This window comes from Colletotrichum orchidophilum (assembly GCF_001831195.1).
Source record: "Colletotrichum orchidophilum strain IMI 309357 chromosome Unknown Scaffold_113.1, whole genome shotgun sequence".
Classification (NCBI taxonomy): domain Eukaryota; kingdom Fungi; phylum Ascomycota; class Sordariomycetes; order Glomerellales; family Glomerellaceae; genus Colletotrichum; species Colletotrichum orchidophilum.
The window spans coordinates 70,468-91,660 of record NW_019173069.1 but is presented as its reverse complement, the minus strand read 5'-3'; the positions used below and the strand labels follow the sequence as shown (position 1 = coordinate 91,660).

Genomic DNA, 21,193 nt, shown 5'->3' with positions numbered 1-21,193 from the left:
GGTTCGTTACAGATGGAAAATGGCGCGTCGGAGTAGTTGTGTCGTGTAGGTGTCTTCCGGATATGTTCAATATTGAATGTACTGGCGAGATGAGTAATCCTCAGGTTGAGCTCACAGCCTCACACTCGACACTAACTCACTCGGATTATCCGTACCTAGTTGTCGGAGCCGATTGGTATTACGGCCATTGCCGTTGTCGAGCGTTGCAGCGTGTTGCGTGCTGGCGCAGTAATGCAGATGTGAGATTGATGAATTCCTCCGCAACGTCACATTCATTTGTAAGCTAGGCGGTTAGCGGGAATGTAGCATGACTCGTGAGGAGATTGACGGTGGAGATGGCTAGATTGATAAAGTCGTAGCCGTTTGAATTTTTCAAAATGAAGGTTCGCCCGTTGTCATTTGGGCTCTGGGATGATGGAAGATCAGACGCGAAGCCGTGCTCGTGGAGCAGGGCCGGATAGGGTTATATATGGGCGGTGGGTGGAAGAGGCTGTAGAGAAAACATGTGCCGTGGTTGATCGTACCTTACCTTCGTACTGCTAACGAACTGCCCCAATCCCCTCCCCCGACCCGCCCCTCCCCGGCAAGACCATAATTTCGTTGTAATACGCGGTCCGATCGTCGGTCACGCACCCCTCCCCCCTCACTTCGACCCGCGCGGAGAGACGACCCCAAGGGGCCGCCCAAGAAAACGTCGAGCAGAGATTAGAGTTGGGCAATTAAGCTTCGCCCCTAAAACACCAGACAAGCATCATGATGCGTCGCAACCAGAGGTATCCAGAGGCAGTGATTCAATCATTATAACCACGGATGGCACCCCGTCCTACCCGCGCATGCCGACGGACAACGAACATTTCCGCCCCAGCCGCCTAGTACCAGACATCACATTACTTTGTGTACACATCCATTAACGCGTACTTCAGCGTGCAACGACTACCAAACTTACAACGGCATCAGAGACAGAGGGAGCGCGCGAGAGAGAGACCCCCAGAGAGAGAGACAGAGAGAAAGAGGGAGACGCCATCGTGTCCGTCGGGAAGGTCGAGACCAGAGGCGCAGGAACCACCGAGGGCCGGGTTCTTGTCTCTTGACCAGGTGCGGTGCGAGGCGTAGGACTTTGGGAAGGAAGGCAGAGTCGACAAAGAGCTGTGCAACCCCAGGCCTGAGAGATTCGGAGAGGTCGGAGAGTTGGGACTTGGGAGGGGCCTTTGCGGTCTGCAGCACATCCATGACACATTTGCACATGCGTCTGCCACACACCATTCCGGCCCCCAAACCTACCTAACTATTCCCTGTCCCCCCTCCCCCCCGGAGAGCTCAAGCCCAAACACGCACCGGAGCACCACCCTCTCGCTCAGCGATCCTCGCAGGAGAAGGGGAAGAAAAAAAACCGCAGCGCTTTCTTTTTCCATCCTCCTACGAGTCAATTGGTCCCAACAACTTGGTTCATCGCTCTCGGCTCCAACGGTTGCTCGAGGGAAGGAAAACAAAGTTGTTGTACAAACGGGACACGCAGCCTTATTATTCTTTTTTTCCACGCACTTTGTATCAGTCCGTCTCTCTGGACGCCAAGCAGAGAGCGATGGAGCAGAGCCCCGAAGACCATCTGTCACCGCCAGACGGACAAGCGGCCAACCACGGGTCCGACGCACTTCCGAGACCGCGTCCGTTGGCTTGCACTCCATGCCGGCGCCGCAAGGTAAGGGGTCAATCTTGTCCCGGTAGGCTGGTTCAACTCAGAAAGGATGCTGGAGCCTGGATGCCGTTGATCTCCACGCCCATCGACGACAAATCCTGCCCAGCATCCGAGAAAGAGCGAGACCGAGCAACCAAGCGTGGGGTTTGACTGGGCTAACCGGCGGGACGGCTCGTCGTTGCAATTGCAGATTAGATGCGACCACAAGACGCCAATCTGTTCAAACTGTGTGAGGTATGGCTTGGATTGTGCCTGGCCCGAAGGGCGACGGTCATCGGGTCGTCGCCAGAGACCGTGAGTTCACCTCCTCATCTCCTCATTTCCTACCAGCGAATCACCCGCTCCCCTCATCCTCACTCACTACTTGCTGTTAAGGAGAGAGGGGTCGTCATGGCCCTTATCTCCGATAGTTTCTGTCGGCTTACGGATGGCTGACACACTCACCATGATGTTGCGTCCTACAGACTATATGAAGATGTTGTTTCGAGGTTGGCACAGATGGAGAGGCTGGTGGAGGAGCTGCAATCCACAAAGCCAGACCAGGGACCAACACCTCCACAGCACTATGTCCCGACGGCTAGTGAGGTAAAGGCAAGTGCCTCAAGTGCCTCAAATGCGTCGCCCCTGGGGACGACATCGTCAAACAATCCATCGCCCCTGTCGAGACGAAAGGCTAGCAGCGCAAGCCCTTCTTCCGGCAACCCTGACACCTATCCATCGCCGCCGTCCGTTACCTCGTCGTCCTCGACCGGGGCAAGACCGTATTACGTCGGTGCCCCTGACGAAAGTACAGTTGTCGCACAAGGTAATGATGAACTCTCGTCCCTACTATTCATCATTTACTTTGTAGAGATCATGGTTGCTGACAAGTACTCGCTTACCAGGTGCTTGCTCCCTGCTCTCGCCGCAAGGCTTGAATCAAATCGAGCTTCTCATTGGCGACTCCAGGTTCAGCAATGCTCTAAGAGGCCTGCAACCAAAGGTCCTGGATATCCACGCGCAGCCTTATCTTGAGCATGCCGACACCAACCACCCTCTACCCCCAAACCATGTTATCATGGACTGCATCAATGGTGAGTCCACGCCGTTGCGATGTGATTTCGCCCGCTCGCTCGTGTTCGAGTGGATCACATTTTCACTATGGCGCAGGTACTGATCCAGTCCCACACAGAATTTTTCGTGACCTTGAATTCTAACGTACGACTGTTTCAAGAGCACGAATTACGAACTGCTCTTCGGTCATACTTTCAGGGTCAGCCTCCGGCTGATCCAGGTTGGCGCATGGCGGTCAATGTTATTATCGCACACACGCTCCGCAGGAGGAGTGGCATGCGGAATAAGGAAGAGTATCAAAAGTACATTTACAACGCACTGGGAATGGTACCCAACGTTATTCTACGCACACCATCGCCTCTGTCGATTGGGGCATTACTGTCAACAGTGGGTTGCCCCCTACACTTGTTGCGTTACAGCACGATAGATTGCCACAGACTGACAGCCTGCGCAGGTCATGTATTTCAGCTTCACATCTGAGAACCATATTGCCCTTACCCTCATGGGTCTCACTGTCCAGCTCCTCTTGATGGCAGGTTACCATCGGCCAGAGCCGGACATGGCTTTCGCGCGCCCTCAGCAGCTCATCCCCGGAGAGTACCTCCACCGCCGCCGCCTCTTCTGGCACGCGTACGTGATTGACCACGACCTCATGTTGCGGATCGGAAAACCTGCCCTCATCAGCGACGACTTCCTCCTGGACCTCCCCGAAGAGCATCCGTTTGACGGGTACAGCATGTACTACTACCCTAATGACGTGACGCTCAACTACTTCCTTGAGCAGGTCCGCCTCGCCCAGATTCAGGGCCGCATCTCCACGTCATTGTACACCCGCAGCGGCGTTCCAGCGGCTGAGCTCGAGGCCGAGATCCGCCGCCTTGACACCGAGCTGCAGGAGTGGCGTCAGAGTATCCCGCCGATGATTCGCGCCGACAACGTCGACGCGCTGCTCGATGGTGACTACTCCAGGCTGGTGTGCCTGACAACGTTGCACTACACTTACTTCCAACTTGTTGTGGCGATCCATTCTGCCGCCTTCAGGCTGCCCACGTTGGAGGATCAGGAGGGAGTTGAGACCGGCGACATAGGTCCTAGTCTGGCGCTCTGCGTGAGTGCATCACGCGCTGCGATCTCGCTATTGAACTACCACCAGATCGAACACCCATATACGCCGTAGGTCTTCCCCACTGAAATTTTGATCGTGAGTGGTGCCGCTTACAATTATTTTCTAGGTACCTCCTGTATCAAATAGCGTGGAGCGTTGACATTTTGTTCGTCAATATTCTCCAGAACAAAGATAACCCCCGCGCTCGTCGTGATCTCGACCTCATTCGCACCGTCATCTCCTTCTTTGAAAAGTACGACCCAGGTCACCGGTCCGTCATCTCGTACCAAATCATCAAGGTCATCGCCGACGTCGCGGCCACGGTCCTTGCAAACACCCCAACCCTGCCTCCGCACATGCTCCCCGTCACCCGCGGTCCGGCTGCCACCCAGCAGGTCCCACTCCCAGGTCAGAATATGCCAATGATGCCTGGCTCAGCAGGTGCATTGCAGGGACCTTTCTCTCCTCAGACATCCGGACCGGGGACGGCCCGCAGCGGCAGCATAAGCGGAAGCACTCCCGATGTCATAGGCTCCATGACAAGTCTGTCCATGACGGACCAGCAGCAGCAGCAACAACAACAACAACAACAACAACAACAACAACAACAACAACAACAACAACAACAACAACAGCAACAACAGCAACAACAGCAACAACAGCAACAACAGCAACAACAGCAACAACCGTCACCATTCATGGACTTGTCAGCAGGGTTGACGTCACCCAACGCCAGTCAGCTCTTCCCCGGATTCATGGACATGAGCGACTGGAGGCTACCGATGGATTATCAGCCAGAGCTTTGGCAATACGAGAGCCTCCTAGGCAGTCGGTTTCCCAATCAGAATTAATTAAGCCGCAGTCGGACCGGAACCTAAAAGGAACAAGGGCTTGGCGTCATCGGATCCACCTCCTCATGGCGGGGGCGGGCCACACCTCCGGCCATCCGGCGGTATCCGGCAATAAGCCCATCCACATCGTGTGTCCCCCCTCCCCGGGTGCGTCGCCGATAAAGACGCCTCTTACTTCAGTCGCGCCCCGATATCGCGCATTCCTAGCGCCGCCATCAGAGGCGAATCAGGACCGGCCACAATCGCTAGGCACGCGAGCTTTTACCCCAAACCTACCATTGGGTACGGCTCCTTTCACGGCTGTAATGACAAATTCGCCGAGGTCGCGTGCCTGACAGTCGCAAGCGTCGCCAGAGAGGAGGGGAATTCTTTGGGCTAGAGAAGGAGAAGAAAAAAGGCAAGGAGAGTGGGAGAAAAGCCGACGGCATGATCCGGGTTCGTGTCGCGAAGAGAGAGGAAGCCCGAGAATGTCCGGACGATGACCGGACGGACGGTACGCCTCACCGTAGGCCCAGGGCGTCGAGCGAGTAGAAGCATGTGGGAGAAAGGCAGAGAGAGAAGATGGATTGCAATACCCGAGCGCCGAGGCAGACAGCAGCAGCAGCAAAGCAGTACCGTGTCTCAACCCTACAGCCACTGGAATTGACTTTTGATTTTTATCTGTTCGTACGCTGAATCCTTTCTGCGCGTTCCTGTGTCCTTGAGAGACACTCGAATCTGCGTGCTCAACACACGGATTCAAAACGCATGTCTCGCTGAGTGAAACCCCCCATCGCCCTACGAACTGGGAATCAAAGCACCCATGTAGCGAACACGGTCATCTCCAATCGATCCAATCGATACCCAATTGACCATGCCACTGCGCTGCCTGGCTCCCTGTCACTTGAATTTCAATTCTGGAGTTTGACCCCCTTGTCAACAATCACCGCCCCCCACCCCCCTGGCCCTTCTCTCTCAAGTTCCCACAAGTGTACTTTTCAAAGAACTCGGTGTTAATTGTCAATGGCAGGTTCGGTTTCCCCCATGACGTCAGGCGCCCTTTCGGACTCGTCGGTTTCACGTTTTCACAATCTCACCCCTTTGACCACGCAAGATTTCTCGACCGAGCGACGGAAAGGTCAAGCGCGGCGCGCAATCTGCGCCGCCACCCCCTCCCCAAGCTTCCGGTTAAAAAAAAAAAAATCTTTTTCTTTTCTCTTTCTGTTCCTGCTGAGGCACGCCCCATTAGGAATGCTTAGATCGAAGCCCCCCAATTCCGTCTAATTCATCCTCCCACCTAATTACTTACCTTAGCCCCCGGGCATCCCTCCCTGCCGTGTCTCCACGCTACCCGTACCGCCATGGCCCGGTAGACATCTAAATTCCACACCAGCCCACGTCCTCTCATTCGACTGCCCCGTTAACAGCCGTAGGATATCCCCTGCGCGCCTTGTCTCCAATCCTCCATTTCTTGAAGGCTGTTGCTGTTGCCGCTCACAAACACGCCTCGCAAGACTTGGTCTTTTTTCCTAAATCATGAGTTCAGAGGCAAATACACAGGCGTCGACGGAGAACAGGAAACGGCGAACCGACACGAACCCACCAAAGACGCTGAGGGAGCGTTTCTTGCACTCCTTACCCTACTACACGGGGCCCTATGGCGTGGGATTCCTCGAGATCGAGGCGCCGGTCCGCCAGCCGCGCACCTTTTCGGAACTCAGGCGCGACAACGTCCCGCTGCTGAGGCTTGATACCGTCCTCTTCGCCGTCTATTACCCATGCACCGTCAAGACCCAGACGGACGATCACGCCGCTCCCGATCGCCACGGCAAGAACGACAGCAAAAAGGCCGCTGGTGGCGTCAAGAAGACGAAGCTCTCACGGGTCGGATGGCTCCCTCGCCCGCGTGTCCTCACTTGTAAGGGCTACGCCAAGGAGTTCAGCGTCCCGCATCTCCCGGTCACGGCCTACATCGCCGCCACCTCCATGTTCACCAAGCTCCCTGCGCTGAGGAACGCAAAATTGGCGGAGCATTGGCCGGAAGAAATGCTGGGCGACGAAGGCCCGACAGGTCAGACGGCGAGGAACGAGGAGTCTAGCTCGCAAAAGAAGCCGAAATTCCCAGTCATCATCTTCAGCCACGGCTTGGGAGGCTCGAGGATGAGTTACAGCTCCATCTGCGGAGAGTTGGCGAGTTACGGCTTCATTGTTGTGGCAGTCGAGCACAGGGATGGCAGCGGTGCGAGGACCTACGTCAACCTCCCGGAACATCGAGAGGTGTCCGACAGTGAATCTTCCCTAGAGACCTTCAACGCCAAGAAGATCAAGAACAAAAAGAGAGGAAAAGAGTCTGGACAACACTACTGCGTCGACTATCTCTTCCCCAAGAACAACGAACAGGACACGGCACCGAACAACGAACGCGGCGTTGACATGCAACTGCGCGCTGCGCAAATTGAAATGAGAATGACAGAAATTGAGGAGGCCTTCCGCATCCTCGGATACATCGACAGCGGCCGAGGGCACGAAGTTGAAGCCATGAATCTGAGAAGGAAGGGCAATGTGGCATCCAGCTCTCAGGGCCTCACAGGCATCGTGTGGGAGGACTGGAAGGACAGGATGTTCCTCGACAACGTGACGATCATGGGCCACTCGTTTGGCGGAGCAACGACGGTCGAAGCTTTGAGGACCGAATCGCTCAGCTGGATTGGTCAAGGCATCATTCTCGACGCTTGGGGCCCGGCGACGCCTCGAGCAGGAGAGAACCCCAGTCACCGCGTCAAAAAGCCGTTGCTTTCGATTGGATCGGAGGCGTTTATGCATTGGCAAGAAAACTTTGACAGACTTGTCGACATCTGCAATGAAGCGAGGGGCGAGAACGCACTTACCTGGATGATGACTATCCGGGGATCGACCCATCTCTCCCAGACAGATTTCGCTGTCTTGTACTCAACTTGGACAGACTTGTTCATGAAGACGTTGGTGAATCCTTTGAGAGCCATCTATCTCACGATATCACCGTCGCTCGAGTTTTTAAAGATCACGCTACCTCCAGAGCAAACAAAGTACAACACCTGGGTGGACGAAGAGATCTTGAAAACGACGGAGCCACCAACAACACCGCTTGCTGTGGTGACGCACGATCACCGACCGGACGACCAATGGATTGCAGTCCGGCTCAAGGTAGACAACGAAGCGACTCTGCGGTTGAAGAGATGGTTCCGACACAAGAATCGAGTTTTGATGGGGAAAGGCGATGGATCGGGCATGCCTTCGGGGCTGATCAACTGGGAAAGAGGCAATGAGGTTTGGATGCACGTGAGCCCGGACCCAGAGTCCGTGGAAGAGCAGATGCAAAGGAACGAGCGGACGACGAGCTGTAATGCAGCGTAGCTGGCTCAATGTTCGACGTGACGCGCTTTGTAGCTTTGCATTATTTTGGTGGTCTGGTTAGAATGGGTAGCGACTTTGATTGTCGGCGTTCAAAAGGCGTACCCACACCCATGGTCCTGGCATGTTTTGAGCACTTGTAGTGCAACTGTATGCATAGGGTGATAGACTCGTTTTACAGCGGGTAGCTTCCGGGCTATCATAATTCTCGAGACCAGCGGTCTCTTATCGTTAATAGGTTGAATTCACATGGAAAAGCTGCGCGTTGTCTATCATTCAAGAAACGTTGGATCAGAGTCGGCAATGACTGGGCAACAGCTCTGCAAGCTAAGGTATTGGGCGGTCGGACAGCCAAGCAATTAACGATCTAGAGACGGGCTGGGCACTTGCCCACGGCTTCAACAAGAACGTGCTGAAGTTTGCTCCTGACCAAAGCCTGTGCATATTGCGCTTTGTCGTGAGAAGAGGGTAGCTTCGGTTTGAAGTATAAGGCGAGGCTCGGACTCCTTGCCGAAGCGGACTAGCTCTAGGGACTTCGATGTGCAGCAATTTTGATCAATTGAGCCAGGGGTCGCCCGTTGCGGTGACACGTGGAGAGCGACGGTGCCACATTGAGGAGGGCCAGGGTTGTGAAATCCGTAGACTAAATAATCGTTTGCCCATCATGTGTGGCTGTGGATGGAGGTCGTTGAGCCTGCCTATTCGTGGGTTTGTGTGTCCTGACCGTATGTCACAATCTCTCCAAAGTTATTTTTGTCTCTTTGGTCCGTTTCTGGCTTGCAAGTCGGCGCCTTCTTTTCGGACGGATTTTCCTAATGTACAATGTAAGGGTATTGAGGCACGCCAAGACTGGAAGACAGGGTGCCCATCGATCACGGCATGCAGGTCGGGGTCGGCGATGGTGGTGTGGGAGTGCTTATGGGTGGACAATATGCAGGTGTCAGTTGATGGGACGATGCAAAATACGAATTGTGCTGTCAGGGACTGTTGAATTGTGCGTTATGGTTTGTGCCAACGAGGTGGCCTCGGGTCTAAAGCAGAATTATAACCTTGATGACGAGAGACAGGTCGGACGAAGGATTGTTATAGGTCTGTGAGGGAAGTTTAACGGGCAGAACAGCAGCCGCTGTGTCGTCGGGTCCACATGGCCATCCACAGCTTCAAGTTCAGGTGAGGCGAGAAAATGGGAATAAGGTCAGGCTTTGGCGGCGGGACGGGGGGGGGCAGAACCTGGAACCTGGGAGTCACCAGTGACGCTACGCCAACGGCCGGGATGCCCTGACGGGCCTGTTTCTCAGGAACGGAAACTCTCAAACGAGGTGTGGTGTGTGGGGGAAACACTACCCAAGGTAAAAACCGTAAGCACCAACATTCGTGCTTGCTTCGTTGTGATGCAAACAAACGTCCAGCCTCCTCTGGAGGGGAAAGACCTACCGATAGACTGTAGTACCTGGTCAGGCCCCCCGCTTGCTCCTTCTCAAAATAGCCGTGGGTGTTAAGCTAGCCATGTCCCGGTGCTGATCGCCAGGATAAAATCGCCGGAGGTCGCTAACAGTGGATACCAAGGGGTGGCGCCTGCAGCGGTCCCCGGTCCAGCTGGAGCTCCTTCAACGCACCTCAAAGCTCGTATCGAGCGTTGCAACTCAAAATTCGTACAGACTAAGGTACCTACCTACCTTACCTAGGGATCCTCCCGAATTCCACTGAGCAACTGGGCCTCACATGGCAAGCGGCATGAGAATTAGCCATTCAAGTATCTGCTGCGGCGACGGGGCAATCGAGGACACCTTTTACAGGTCGCCATTGGACAAGGCTTTCACACTCGCCGCCACATCCGCTGTACCGCCGTGTAACACCACCCGCCATCGGATATATGGCATGCAACACGCCGATGGCTCTCCTTTGTATCAGGCAACATGCCCATCATGACATGGCACGGCAAGGTACATTGTTCTAGCTGCCTCCTCTACCGACTGCCGACCACTGGTTCCGTTCCCAACCGCAAGCAACAATCTGCGCTGAGCAGCTCCCGCCGAGACCTTGTTGCCAAGTTACCTATTGGCGCATCATGTCTCTTTGGTACCTTACCTATGTTCGCCCACATGCAGCCTCTTTCCAGTCCAGCTGAAGCTGTGCCGGGACCTCTGCCCTGCTGCACCTGTTCTCAACCCCGACCCTCACCTCAGACCTGGTCTGGGACGGTGAAGGGCTGATCACCATCCCATCTCACGTTGCCCTGACCTCCATGGGGTAAGCCGTCTGGTCTGGTCTGCACGCCTTGGGATGGGAGCGGCTTACCTTACCTTAGATGCGCGTTGGCTCGCGTTGGCTCACGTTGGCTACCTCACGCCAATTGCCTACTGAGAAGGCATCCCCATGGTAGCCATCTCATCCCGCCAGTCCGTGTCCCGATCAATGGCCATGGCCCTTCGCGGTTGTCGTGCAGACGAGACCTGATGAAATACGGCCATGGTTTGACTTCACTTTGCTGTGCCCGGCTTCCTGCTGGTCCAAGGTGGTTGCTTGACGTCTGTGGTGTCGTTGCGATCTTGGTCTTGCCTTGCCCGTTGTAAACAAGCTCTGCAGTCTGCATAAGGTGCCTCCGGTGACTGGGCTCCAGCGTCTCCCGATCTGCAGTTCCTTCCTTTTTCTCCCGTCTTACCAGCATCCCGCGTTCGAGAACCCCTCTTAAGGTACCGGTAGTCTCAGCGAACCCCGGCTCCTTCCCAAATATCAACCCTGCCCTGCTCTTTCCTCTCGGATTTCCTTTTGTGACTGCCCCTCGCTGGACATTTCACGCTTTTCTTGGTTTCACGACGACAACGTTACTTTGTCGCACTTTCTCTCGTTGGTCCCGACCTCTCCAGTACCTAAATCGACCGTGTGTTTGTTCTTCCATTTCAACTTCTATTACGCGCCCAACTGTAACCGTCTTTTCTGGACCACACCTCGAACCTCCCGAAGACGTCGTCACAACACCAATTCACCGCCAAGCCCTGGGGGTTTTCGGCCGCAGTTACACTTCGACAAACTATTTATCGCATTACTTTCTTAGTCTTTCATTCTTAGCAAACGCCGTACCAGCACCACGAAGACATGACAACGCAAAAACGCCTCCGTTAGCAACGCCTCATCTTCTTTCCATCCTCTGCTACCACTACCTAGCGGGCTACCCACTTGCACCTTTCACGCCACGACTCCACTTACGACAATCCACTTCCAAATACGCCTCGAGACAAGATACCCAAGAATGACTGCAACGGGCGGTCAACGCGAATCGACCAAGCCGCAACGCGGCAGGTCTGACAGCCTTCAGAAGATGTTGGAGCTGGAACATATTCGGAAGGTAGGCCGATCCCACCCTAACCTGACGCCTCTTATCACGTAGCATCCACACCCAATTTGGCTATGTTAGCTCCCACCCACTAACACGCTTCATCTTATAGCTCGAGCGTCTTCAGGGGCATCAGTCCATGCCTGCAGCAACCCATCCCTCTCACCTGGCGTTTCAGCAGGTTCTTCAACAACAGCTTAATCATGGCCGACCTACCCAGTCACCTCCGAAACTGAAACCTTTTCCCACCGTTCATCCCGCTCCGCCTGTGAAGACTGTCGCTCCTCTGCAGTCTCGCCGGAGGGAATCATCTGCTCATTTTCCCGTCAAGAAACCCGAGCTACCACCATCTGCCATGAAAGCGGTCCGCCGAGCAACAGTCTTGCCTTCTCTCTCCATTTCTGTGCCGCCGCCCTCGAATGTCAAGTCTGAAATCGATCGTGGATCGGAGCGCAAGGAATCGGTGGAGCACAAGCACAAGACAGTGACGTTCCTCGACGTTGATAGCTTTGACGAACCGACTGCGGACGACGCATCCTCGATCTGCAACTCGCCAAGCTGGGAATCTTTTGGCCAGAACAAAAAGAAGGAAAAGAAAACCGAAGCCAAGATGCGCAAGAAGGAGAAGGAACAAGCCGAGAAGCAAGCCGAGAAAGAGGCAAAGTCTGTCAAGAAGAAGTTGGCAGCTAAATTGAGCAAAGCTGGACCGACTACCAAGTCTTCACCGCCGAGACCTCCAAATGCCTCGAGGTCAATCTCAAGCCCAACCATGTTCGTCAACGACCATCTTCGGTCAGCCAGCGCCCAGGCTTTCTACGAGCCACCACCTCCAATCCGTCCCCAACACGCCAGGCAGCGGTCGGACTCGGTAGCAATGCAGCTGAAAGCTGCTTTGACAGGCTATAAGACCCACAATCAGTCTCAAAGCAACGACGACCAAGGATTCATTGGGGGTTTGAAGCTGGAACAGAAACGACAGGTCGATGCGGGTATGCCCTTCAGCAAACCCAACCCGCCGGCTTTCCTGACTGGTCAGAGGTCTCATTCTTTTGGACCCGAAGTGAGGGTCACACCGCCAGCGATGACGCCTTCAACGTTGCCACGACCCTTCTCATTTGATCCGAAAGGAGAGCGGCCCGATTGCTACGCTGAAGGCTTAAACGGCCCCAAGACATCGCCATCCGCTTCAATGAATACCCCCTCTTGGTCTCAGCCTTTGGTCTCCCCCACGGCACCGCCTTTACCAGACGTGAGCAACTTTCAACAATGGATGAATGGCGTGAAGCAATCGCAAGTGCCTACAGACGACGACGAATTGGAGATCCAAAACGGACTCAGCGAGGTTGTTGTTGAGCAAGAACGAGGTCGAAGAAGGGAGAGTTATGTACATCAGTCTCGCCAGCAAAGCAGAGAACGATCCATCAATGGCTATAGAGACGAAGTTCGTGTCTCGTCTGCCAAGTCTCACTACCCTCCTGCATCAAATCGACCACTTCAATCTCGAGCGCACCCCTCTTCCTCAGAGAGCAGCCCCATGGGTTCCAACTTCTCACCACGCAACGGATCGCTCTCCAGCCTCGGCGCTTACAAAGACCAGGCAATACCAGGTGAAGACTTCGCAGTCACATTCCGGCTTCCCTACACACCGCCAGCAGGCAGTCCGGGACAGCCATCTTTCGATCAGTTTACGTCCCAGGGACCGCCCATATCTAGAATGATGTCTAGAGAAATACCGCTGCCTCCCGAAAGATCTGCATCGCGTGAGAGGCATCCGCCTACCCCAGGAGCAGCCATCAGAAGCTTCAAGGATGCTGCCAAAGCAGCCTTCCAGAAAGTTTCAACCTCCGGATCATCCAAACCCCCGGTCTCCAACTACTTTACTAGAGCGGCGCGCGATACTAACATGACCCCCGACTCGACGTCAAGCTCTAGGTACTCGACTGACGAACCATCCCCTTTCACGGTACCGCCTGTACGTCCGTTTGCTGAGTCCACTGAATCGACTTCGAGAGACTCTTCCGCACGTCCGACACAAAGATCTTCAATGTCTTCATGCGACGAGTCTTTGCCTTCTCCATCACCCGCCACCACCCCTGATTCTTCCAGACCGCAATCCGAGAAAGGTTTGCCTCCTGTGGATGGGGAACTTGGTCGGGTTGACAATGAGACCGTGGTCGTTACAAACGACACACGATCGTATAGACTTTCTCACAAGGCAGCGATGCAGACAGCCTCGCCGATTGCTTCAAATCAAAGGATCAGTCTGCCCCCTCAGATTCCAGTTCAGAACCATGAGGCGCATTTGAACGAGCTTGAGGCCTTGGTGACGGAAAAGTTTGGCAGAAAGGCCAGTGTTGCTGATGCCGAGGACAGCGACTCGTCGCAGAACTATCCCACTCCTACACACACCGACAGTTCAAAGACATCGGCGATGGCAACCCCTCTAGCATCCGCCTCTTTGGTGACTCCTCACGAATATGAGCGGAATAAGCCCACTAAGGAGATTGAAAACGACACTCCAGTGGTACAGGAGGAAATTTACAGCGTCGTTCAGCGTAACCCGAGCTTGGCTAAGAGCCGCTCGAGTCCTGACCTCGCTCTTGACACGAGTTTCCTTCCGAAGCTGAAGCACCAGCCTCTCGTGCCTCGGTCCCTCGTTCCACCTCCGCCGCCACGCTCGTCAAAGCGTGGTTCTGTTGCCAACCTGGCCGCCAAGGCAGCTTCCCAGTCTTCTCTTTCTTTGGACACAGCCTCCAGAAAGTCGATTGTGTCTAGCAAAGCGCCATCGAATCCCTCAAATTACCTCGAAGAAGCCCGCAGATCAATGCCTCCACCTCGCTCCAGTCGTGTCTCGCGCGCATCCATTGTACCTCCCAGTGGTGTTCCCGAGCCTGTGGCCAAGATGCTTGTGGAATGCTGCAGCTGCAAGTTCTTGCATGACATGCCGAGCAAGGTCTACGAATGCATGGCCAAGCCTGACAGCATGGTGGAGGACCGGAAGCTAGGAGTCAGCGGGCTCATCTCTACGACGGTGAAGTGTCCATGGTGTGCTCACGGAATGACGACGAATTGCTGCGCAGGATATGCCGCAGTGATCTATTTGAAGGAGAAGCTGCACTGAGTTGAAGGACGAATAGAACACGAATTAATGCAAAGTTTGAAGGGGATAATTTGAAGATGTGGCCATAGTCTTGCTCTTTGGCGATCGAGCTCCTACTGAGCCAGGAAAATTCTAGGAAAGAAATGAGACAACACGGAAAAGGACGGTAATCATACTTGCATAGCAAGTTTGTGTCAAGAATTGTGTGCCATTAGAAGGCTACATATTAGCCAGCTCTTCGGATGGAGACTGACTCGAGAAACAATATACCCGTCAGCTGCTACACTTTTAGAACCGCTCTAGTGCACAAATGAGAGCAACATGAAATCGCTGTTTTGCTCACGACTAGCCGTCTTCTCTTCATTCCACCTCCGCCGGCCTTGATAACCGACCCCCACCAATCACGCCGTATCGTTGACGACCTCGACTACCCGATCGGGCCATGTATGTCCCAGAATCGACACCCGCCTTGCTTCGTTCTCCCAAGATCTTTCTGTCTCCTCCCTCTACTTGTGTATGTTAGCTTGCCCTCACCAGAGCAAAAGCGTGCCTCTTCAATATTCAGTGAAAACGTGAAACAGGGTCTATACTTGGGAAAATTGCAATGGTATCTCGGATGTGCTGTGCCATCTATCTGTCCCCTTTAGACTCATCTTCGCAGCAAAAAAAAAAAAAGACGAAAAAATTATTGAAAAGAGCTCGACCCTCCCGGCCGCCCGCTCATCTTCAAGCTTTCCTCCATCGCCCTCCTAAGCTCCTCGTCGTCGTCATCATCGTCGTCCGCCGCCGCGCCCCGCCCCTTGCCCTTGGACGCGTTCCGCCGGAACTCCTCCTCAGCAAGACTCTGCTTCTTGACGTACTCCATCACAACATCCTCCTCCGTCCGCGCCGCCGCGTCCTTGTTCTGCTGCTCCCTGTGCGCTGCCTCCGAGGCTGCAATTGCCTTGCGCAATTCTTCCTCCTCGTTTGTATGTCCCTCCGCATGCTGCCGCTTCGACTCTTCCAGGATCCGCTGCAACTCCTCGTCATCTTCGTGTGCAGAGTGCTGCTGGGCAATCTTGGACTGCTCGAGAGCACGCTGGAACTCTTCGTCGTCCCCATGCGATCCTTTGCCCGGTTGCACTCCCGCAGCTTGCAGAGACATGCTCTGCTGGATGGCCTGCTCGATGAGCCGCTGATACTCCTCGTCCGTGATCTCCAGATCCGCACTCGTAAAAGGGTCCTGGTCCTGGTTCTTTGCGTCTCTGTCATAGGATACGGCCTTCTCAGCCCGTACGTCCGGAACACCAGAGCCGCTGCTGCGGAAGTGGTTGACACTTGCCCTGATGGCCTGCTCAACCGCAGCATCTTCTTCGGGGTTGCCACGCGAAGTCTGGGCAACAGATACACGGATGGCGCGCTCAAACTCTTCGTCCTCGGCGGCGCTCATTGAGCCAGATTCCGGGAGCGATAGATCAGACCTCGAGGCAGGGACGATGGCCTCAACGTGACCCTTCTTCCACGCTTCTTTCCGAGCATGGAGCTGTTTCCTTTCCTCAAACGACAGTTTTCTCGTGTGAGCCCAGCCCGTCACCGGAGGCGTGAGACTCTTTTCAGGTTGTCCGTAGGGAGCTTCGCCTTCAGCCCTCTGCTTCTCTCGCTGTTCCTTCAGCTTCATGGCCTGGAAATTCTTCAGGTCAAATTTGACATTGTTCCACCGCGCAACGACGTCTTCGCGTTCCGCGACGCTGGCACTCTCCAGGTCCATTCTCCCCTGCCTCATGCGAGACGCAATGATGTAGTTCTGGACGCTACTCGAAAAAGCGTTCCGGAGAGTGGCATGGACACCTTGCATGGTGTACGCGGGGACGGACCACACAGCTGTACAGGTTAGCAAGAGTCATTCAGACTATGACAAGAATTCGACTCACCGGATGCGGGCTTGAGGATCAAGCCGCCAATGCCCTTGCCGAAGCCCTTGATGAGACCGATCCCACCTTCCTTTTCAGCACCCTTCAGCGGCTGAGTGACAAGTCCGCCAATGCCGTCAAACATGCCGTAGCCAAATTCCTTTGCGGCGATCCTGATACCGCTGGCCAAGTCCGTCACCTTCTCGGGCGGCCGGACGGTGTCATCGTTGTACAGTCGAGGGGCATTTCGGAAGCCTCTTGCTAAGCCGAGACATACATTCATCGGCGTCTTCACACCCGTAGTAACGATGCGACTGACACTCGTTCCAGCTGCCACGGCGGCATCGACGCCCACATTTGCAGGAATCGATTCTTTGAAAGACCTCTTCCCCGGACTGTTGGGTGGCCTGACTGATTGCGTCGTTGACGCATGCTCAGAGGGCGTAGTTTCGCTGCGAGCGATCGAAGCGCCGTCGGCGGGGCTGAAAACCATCGAAGGAGCAGTGGAAGTCTTGTGCGACTGCGTCAACGATGCCGAATCCAGTTGTGGAGATTGCGGCAAGGTCGGGGTAGAACTCTCCGTTTCCATGACGCCTAGTTGCGTCGAAGACTCCGAGGCGTGCGTGCTTGGGGCCACCGCCGATGCCTTGTCACTCTGGTGAAGAGACTGCTTACTTGAAGAAGCTTCCGTCAAAGCAGGTGTGGTGGACTCAGGTGTCTTGTCTCCTTTGCTCCGGCTCTTGAACAGCTCTCGGGGGAAATCAGCCACAGCCATACCGATACTGCTAATATCTGCGACGAGCGACGTCGAGACCGCAGAAATAGGGTCCCATGGCTGGCCTTCCGTGATGTATTCCTTGGGCCGATAGCTGCGATTTGTTAGTTGCCAACTGACAGTGTGTAAACAAAGGGATATCAGTACTCACAGCTTGAGGTCAGAATACTTGATGAGGCCCCTTTCTACCAAGACCGCGGCAGCCATAGGGCTCAAACGAACCTTCGTCCTCCTTACGCGCCAAGCAGCCGCCCGGCTAGGCTCAATAGAGCACCTCAATTCGTCGGTGTCCAAGTGATCGTGGAAGCTCTTACCGCCCAAATCGGTTCCTTTTTCTTCACGAATCTTGTGGCCAAGCTCTTGAGCTCTAGCTTGAGTTTCGGGCTTGATGGCAAATTGGATCGCTTCGCCGAGCTTGTCTCCCGTGAGCTCCTTGTAGGGAATGGGATCTGGGCCAGCACCGGCTCTCGAAACCATGGCTCCCCAGAATGGCTGGTCACCAAAGAACGGCACAATGATGGTAGGCTTGCCAGCCTGGATACCTGCGGCAGTCGTACCGGCGCCACCGTGATGGCAGACGGCCGACACGTGCTTGAACAACCAGTCGTGAGGGACATTGCCCAGCATGAAAACCCCTTCCGGGAGTCCAACATCTTCAGCGCCGAGGCCGCCCCAGCCCTTGGAGACCAGCGCGCGTACACCTGTGAGATTTACAGCTTCGAAGATCATCCTGGTTAGGGCGTTAGGGTCATCAACCACAATGGAGCCAAACCCAATGTAGACCGGAGGAGGCCCAGCAGCCAAGAACGCAGCCAGATCAGGTTCTGGAGTGAACGCCGAGGCCAGGTTCAAAAAGTAGAACCCCGAGATATCGATCTCGCGGCCCCAGTCATTCGGTTTGGGAATCAGTGCCGGAGACCAGCAGTAGGTATAAGGGATCCTCAGTCTCGTCAAAACGCCCGGGGCCCAAATGAGCGACATGGGCTCCAGATCGAGCGCTTTATCTCTAAACCGATTAATGACGTCGCCCAGACCTTGCCAAGTCATCATCTCAACCAACGCGTAAGAAACATAGTTGGTCATCACCGTGTCGGTGTTTGTCGACTGAATATTGGCCAGCGGGTGAGGGAAGGCGCGAGTGGGCGTCCACGGCATGGTGAACATGAGATGCAGCGGGATTCCCATCTTCTCCGCGATGTGGATATGCGCAAAACTCGGCGGGTTTGCAATGATGGCGTCGGCCACAAAGGGCTTCTGCGTCGGATCCCCTGGTATTCCATAGTGCTCGTCCAGCGGTTCATCCTTGGCATGCGGTTTCGGCGGCGGCCCCAACCCGTTGCCCGCCTCGATACACGATCGCCAACACCCCAGAAGAATATCCTGAATGCCCCTGCGGCGCTTGCTGACCTCTCCGCTTTTGAGCGTGTCGAAACCGGGCATCAGACCGGGGTTCTTCACCATAAAGGCCATGAGCTCAGCGGGGTCACCGCCGATGCAAAAGAACTCGAGCCCGTTCTCCTCGACAAACTTTTGGAATGTCGCGTGAGTGGCTACCCGCACACGGTGACCGTAGGTATCTTTTAGCACCTTGCCGAGGGCGACGAAAGGCTGGACGTCGCCTCGTGAGCCGACAATCTGTATGACAACGTTGAGCTGCGGGGGAGGAGTCTGGCCCGGCTGGCCTCCGAGGCTCGGTGGGATATAGGCGGGAGGCAGGGGCGCCTGGGGTCGCTTATCGGCGAGAAGCTGGTTTCGTAGCGTCGGGGCGAGGATCTCGGCCAGGCGGTTGCCGCTCTGATTGATTTTGATGTTGACTCGGCCATCCCCTAGGATCACACGTCAGCGAATCTTGCGGGTATTGGTGGTGAAAGGTGATGTTACCTGTTACATTGGCGCCAGCTTCGAAGCCCGCCTGGTTGAACTGCAGCTGGTCGGGAAGATCGCCATAGGCCGGCGGGGCCTCGGTCTCGGCATCCAACGAAGGCAAGCTGAATCCGTCAGAAACGAGGGCATCGGGAACTTCTTGGCTGTCCGTTTTATCGAGGTTCAAATCGCTGGGTCGTCGCGGGGGCGGGGGAGGGGCAGATGAGCTCACGCCCGCTTCTGGGTTCTTGACGACCGTCATTGCGGGGAAGCACAACTCGTCGACTCGTCGACCAAGGGTGCGAAGGCCAGCGGCGATGTCAAGGGTTACTGAGATCGTTCCAAGAATTCAGGTCATCACGGTGAGACGGGCTGCAGCTTGAGGCAAGGAGGTTTGTGAGTGTGTTGAGGGAGGGTGGACGTTGAGAGCTTTCAACTGAAAAGGGCGCCGTCTCAACAGCGCAACAAGCTTAGTGACACAAAAGAGGGGCAAGCAGAAGTGGCAAAGCAGGAAGTAATGGCCGTCTAGAATTATATCGCTTTACAGACTTGTATTGAATCCGGTGACGGTGACTGGCAATGGGGTAAAAGGCAAGATCTAAAGGTGCAGTGACAGGCGAGGTGCTGGAGCGAAGGCACGCAGCACAAGTAGGTATTCAGCCCCGTTTCATCATCGGAGCCAAAAGCTGAGATGATCAAGCTCCTGAAAAGACCCTGGAGCTTTAGTGGGTTCAAGTGAAAGATTAGAGGTGGGGTGGGGTGGTGCGGATAAGCCACAACCTCTCCGCCAGGATTTCCAGAATCCCATGGCCTCCACTGCCTTACCGCAAAGTGCAGGGAGGTAGCCAAGAGCACTGCCTGCGGCCCATCCGAAGAGTCGCAGCAGCAAGTTCGACGCCTCTGTTCAAGCGAACTGGACTGGCACGGGGCGCTCCCGGTTCAAACTGCATGGGACGGGCTGAACCATGACGTCCACCTCCCTCTCGAAAGTAAGTCGTCCAATGACCGTAGGACTTGGGGCAGAGGAGGCGTTGAAGATCTTCCAAGAAATATGGCATTGGGTGAGCCAATGACGGGATGTTTTCATGGGACGATTCGAGGAGGGCTGCTGGTCCTGGAACCCCGCACAGCCACAAGAACAGAAGAGGACGGGTTGGTAGACAAGGGTGCCCGCCCTTCAACACGCGCGTCTCACACAGGGGAGAAGTGTGTACGGATAGATTGGGGTCTTAAGAAACACTTGGATGTCAGCACCAGGTCTGATTCAGATGGCGACTATAAGTCGGCTTCCGGTTCGTTGATGAGTTGTCGTTTCTTCAGGAAACTTTCAGGAGGACCAAATGAAGATGGACCAGGGTCCGGGTACGGGTCCGGGTACGGGTCTAGGAGACGCGCGGAAGCGTGGAGCTCTGGCTGTACTGTCACGAGCCTATTCCTCGAGCTCTCAACTACCCGAACATTGGATGTCGGAGGGGACCTCCGTAAAGGCAACGAACATAGGACTAAGACAGCTCAGGGCCTGTAGTCTTGAACGGCAACCACCGACTTACAATCCAGACTAATATCCGTACAGAAATGGTTATCGAGAGTCCCAACGCGATTTCGGAACTTCCTTAAGGACTTCCATGAGACATATTCCAACCCACTGCGCATTGTTTATATTTCTCTTATCGTAATGGTGTCAGCTTCCAAGTGGATACTAGCAATAGGTAAAGGAAGAGGGTTACAAACTTAACTTTAATTGCCGCCATCCCTAGTCAACTCCGCCAGTGTATTCCAATATTCCCAGTTGTGTATAATAAAAGAGGAGACAAAGGGTGGTAATAGAAATGAAGACACAAACGCTTGAAACACAAGCAACAAGAAAGGAAGACTTAAGACAACTCAGAAACAATAAAAACAAGTACAGCAAAGGTGCAAAAGAATCGGTTCTCCCCTTCCAGAATCGAACTAGAGACCTTTCGATGACAATGTAACCATTACAGTCGAACGTGATGAACCAACTACACCAAGGGGAGTAGGCAGCTAAGCTGCTCTCGGTGAATCGTTGAATTTTTTTATGCATTTTCCCATGTATATACCTATTACAAAAGTTTGCCAATGTGTGTGGATCGGTGGGATTTGTGGTGTGAGAAGCCGAGTCATTTACGGAGGAGCC

At 54.7% G+C, this 21,193-nt stretch overlaps 5 protein-coding genes across 5 annotated transcripts; 4 read left to right on the top strand and 1 right to left on the bottom strand.

Moving 5' to 3' along the window:
• Positions 1–1,582: 1,582 nt before the first annotated feature.
• Positions 1,583–4,705, top strand: CORC01_10968 (fungal specific transcription factor; the record flags this gene model as incomplete). Its single annotated transcript, XM_022622595.1, has 6 exons — positions 1,583–1,641; positions 2,161–2,501; positions 2,581–2,769; positions 2,910–3,136; positions 3,204–3,922; positions 3,982–4,705. 6 exons carry the CDS (start codon positions 1,583–1,585, stop codon positions 4,703–4,705), a joined length of 2,259 nt encoding a protein of 752 aa, XP_022470905.1.
• A 1,515-nt stretch (positions 4,706–6,220) lies between these two features.
• On the top strand, positions 6,221–8,077 carry CORC01_10967 (platelet-activating factor acetylhydrolase; the record flags this gene model as incomplete). Its single annotated transcript, XM_022622594.1, has 1 exon — positions 6,221–8,077. The coding sequence occupies one exon, from the start codon at positions 6,221–6,223 to the stop codon at positions 8,075–8,077; it is 1,857 nt and encodes a 618-aa protein (XP_022470904.1).
• Positions 8,078–9,848: 1,771 nt separating this feature from the next.
• CORC01_10966 (uncharacterized protein) lies at positions 9,849–10,031 on the top strand (the record flags this gene model as incomplete). The annotated part of the gene is made up of 1 exon (XM_022622593.1): positions 9,849–10,031. A coding segment is annotated over one exon (183 nt), but the record flags the coding sequence as incomplete, so codon positions are not given.
• A 1,293-nt stretch (positions 10,032–11,324) lies between these two features.
• On the top strand, positions 11,325–14,529 carry CORC01_10965 (uncharacterized protein; the record flags this gene model as incomplete). The annotated part of the gene is made up of 2 exons (XM_022622592.1): positions 11,325–11,420; positions 11,521–14,529. The coding sequence occupies 2 exons, from the start codon at positions 11,325–11,327 to the stop codon at positions 14,527–14,529; spliced, it is 3,105 nt and encodes a 1,034-aa protein (XP_022470902.1).
• A 664-nt stretch (positions 14,530–15,193) lies between these two features.
• CORC01_10964 (glycosyltransferase family 28 domain-containing protein) lies at positions 15,194–19,297 on the bottom strand (the record flags this gene model as incomplete). The annotated part of the gene is made up of 4 exons (XM_022622591.1): positions 15,194–16,368; positions 16,419–17,266; positions 17,324–18,998; positions 19,054–19,297. The coding sequence occupies 4 exons, from the start codon at positions 19,295–19,297 to the stop codon at positions 15,194–15,196; spliced, it is 3,942 nt and encodes a 1,313-aa protein (XP_022470901.1).
• Between the last annotated feature and the right edge of the window lie 1,896 nt (positions 19,298–21,193).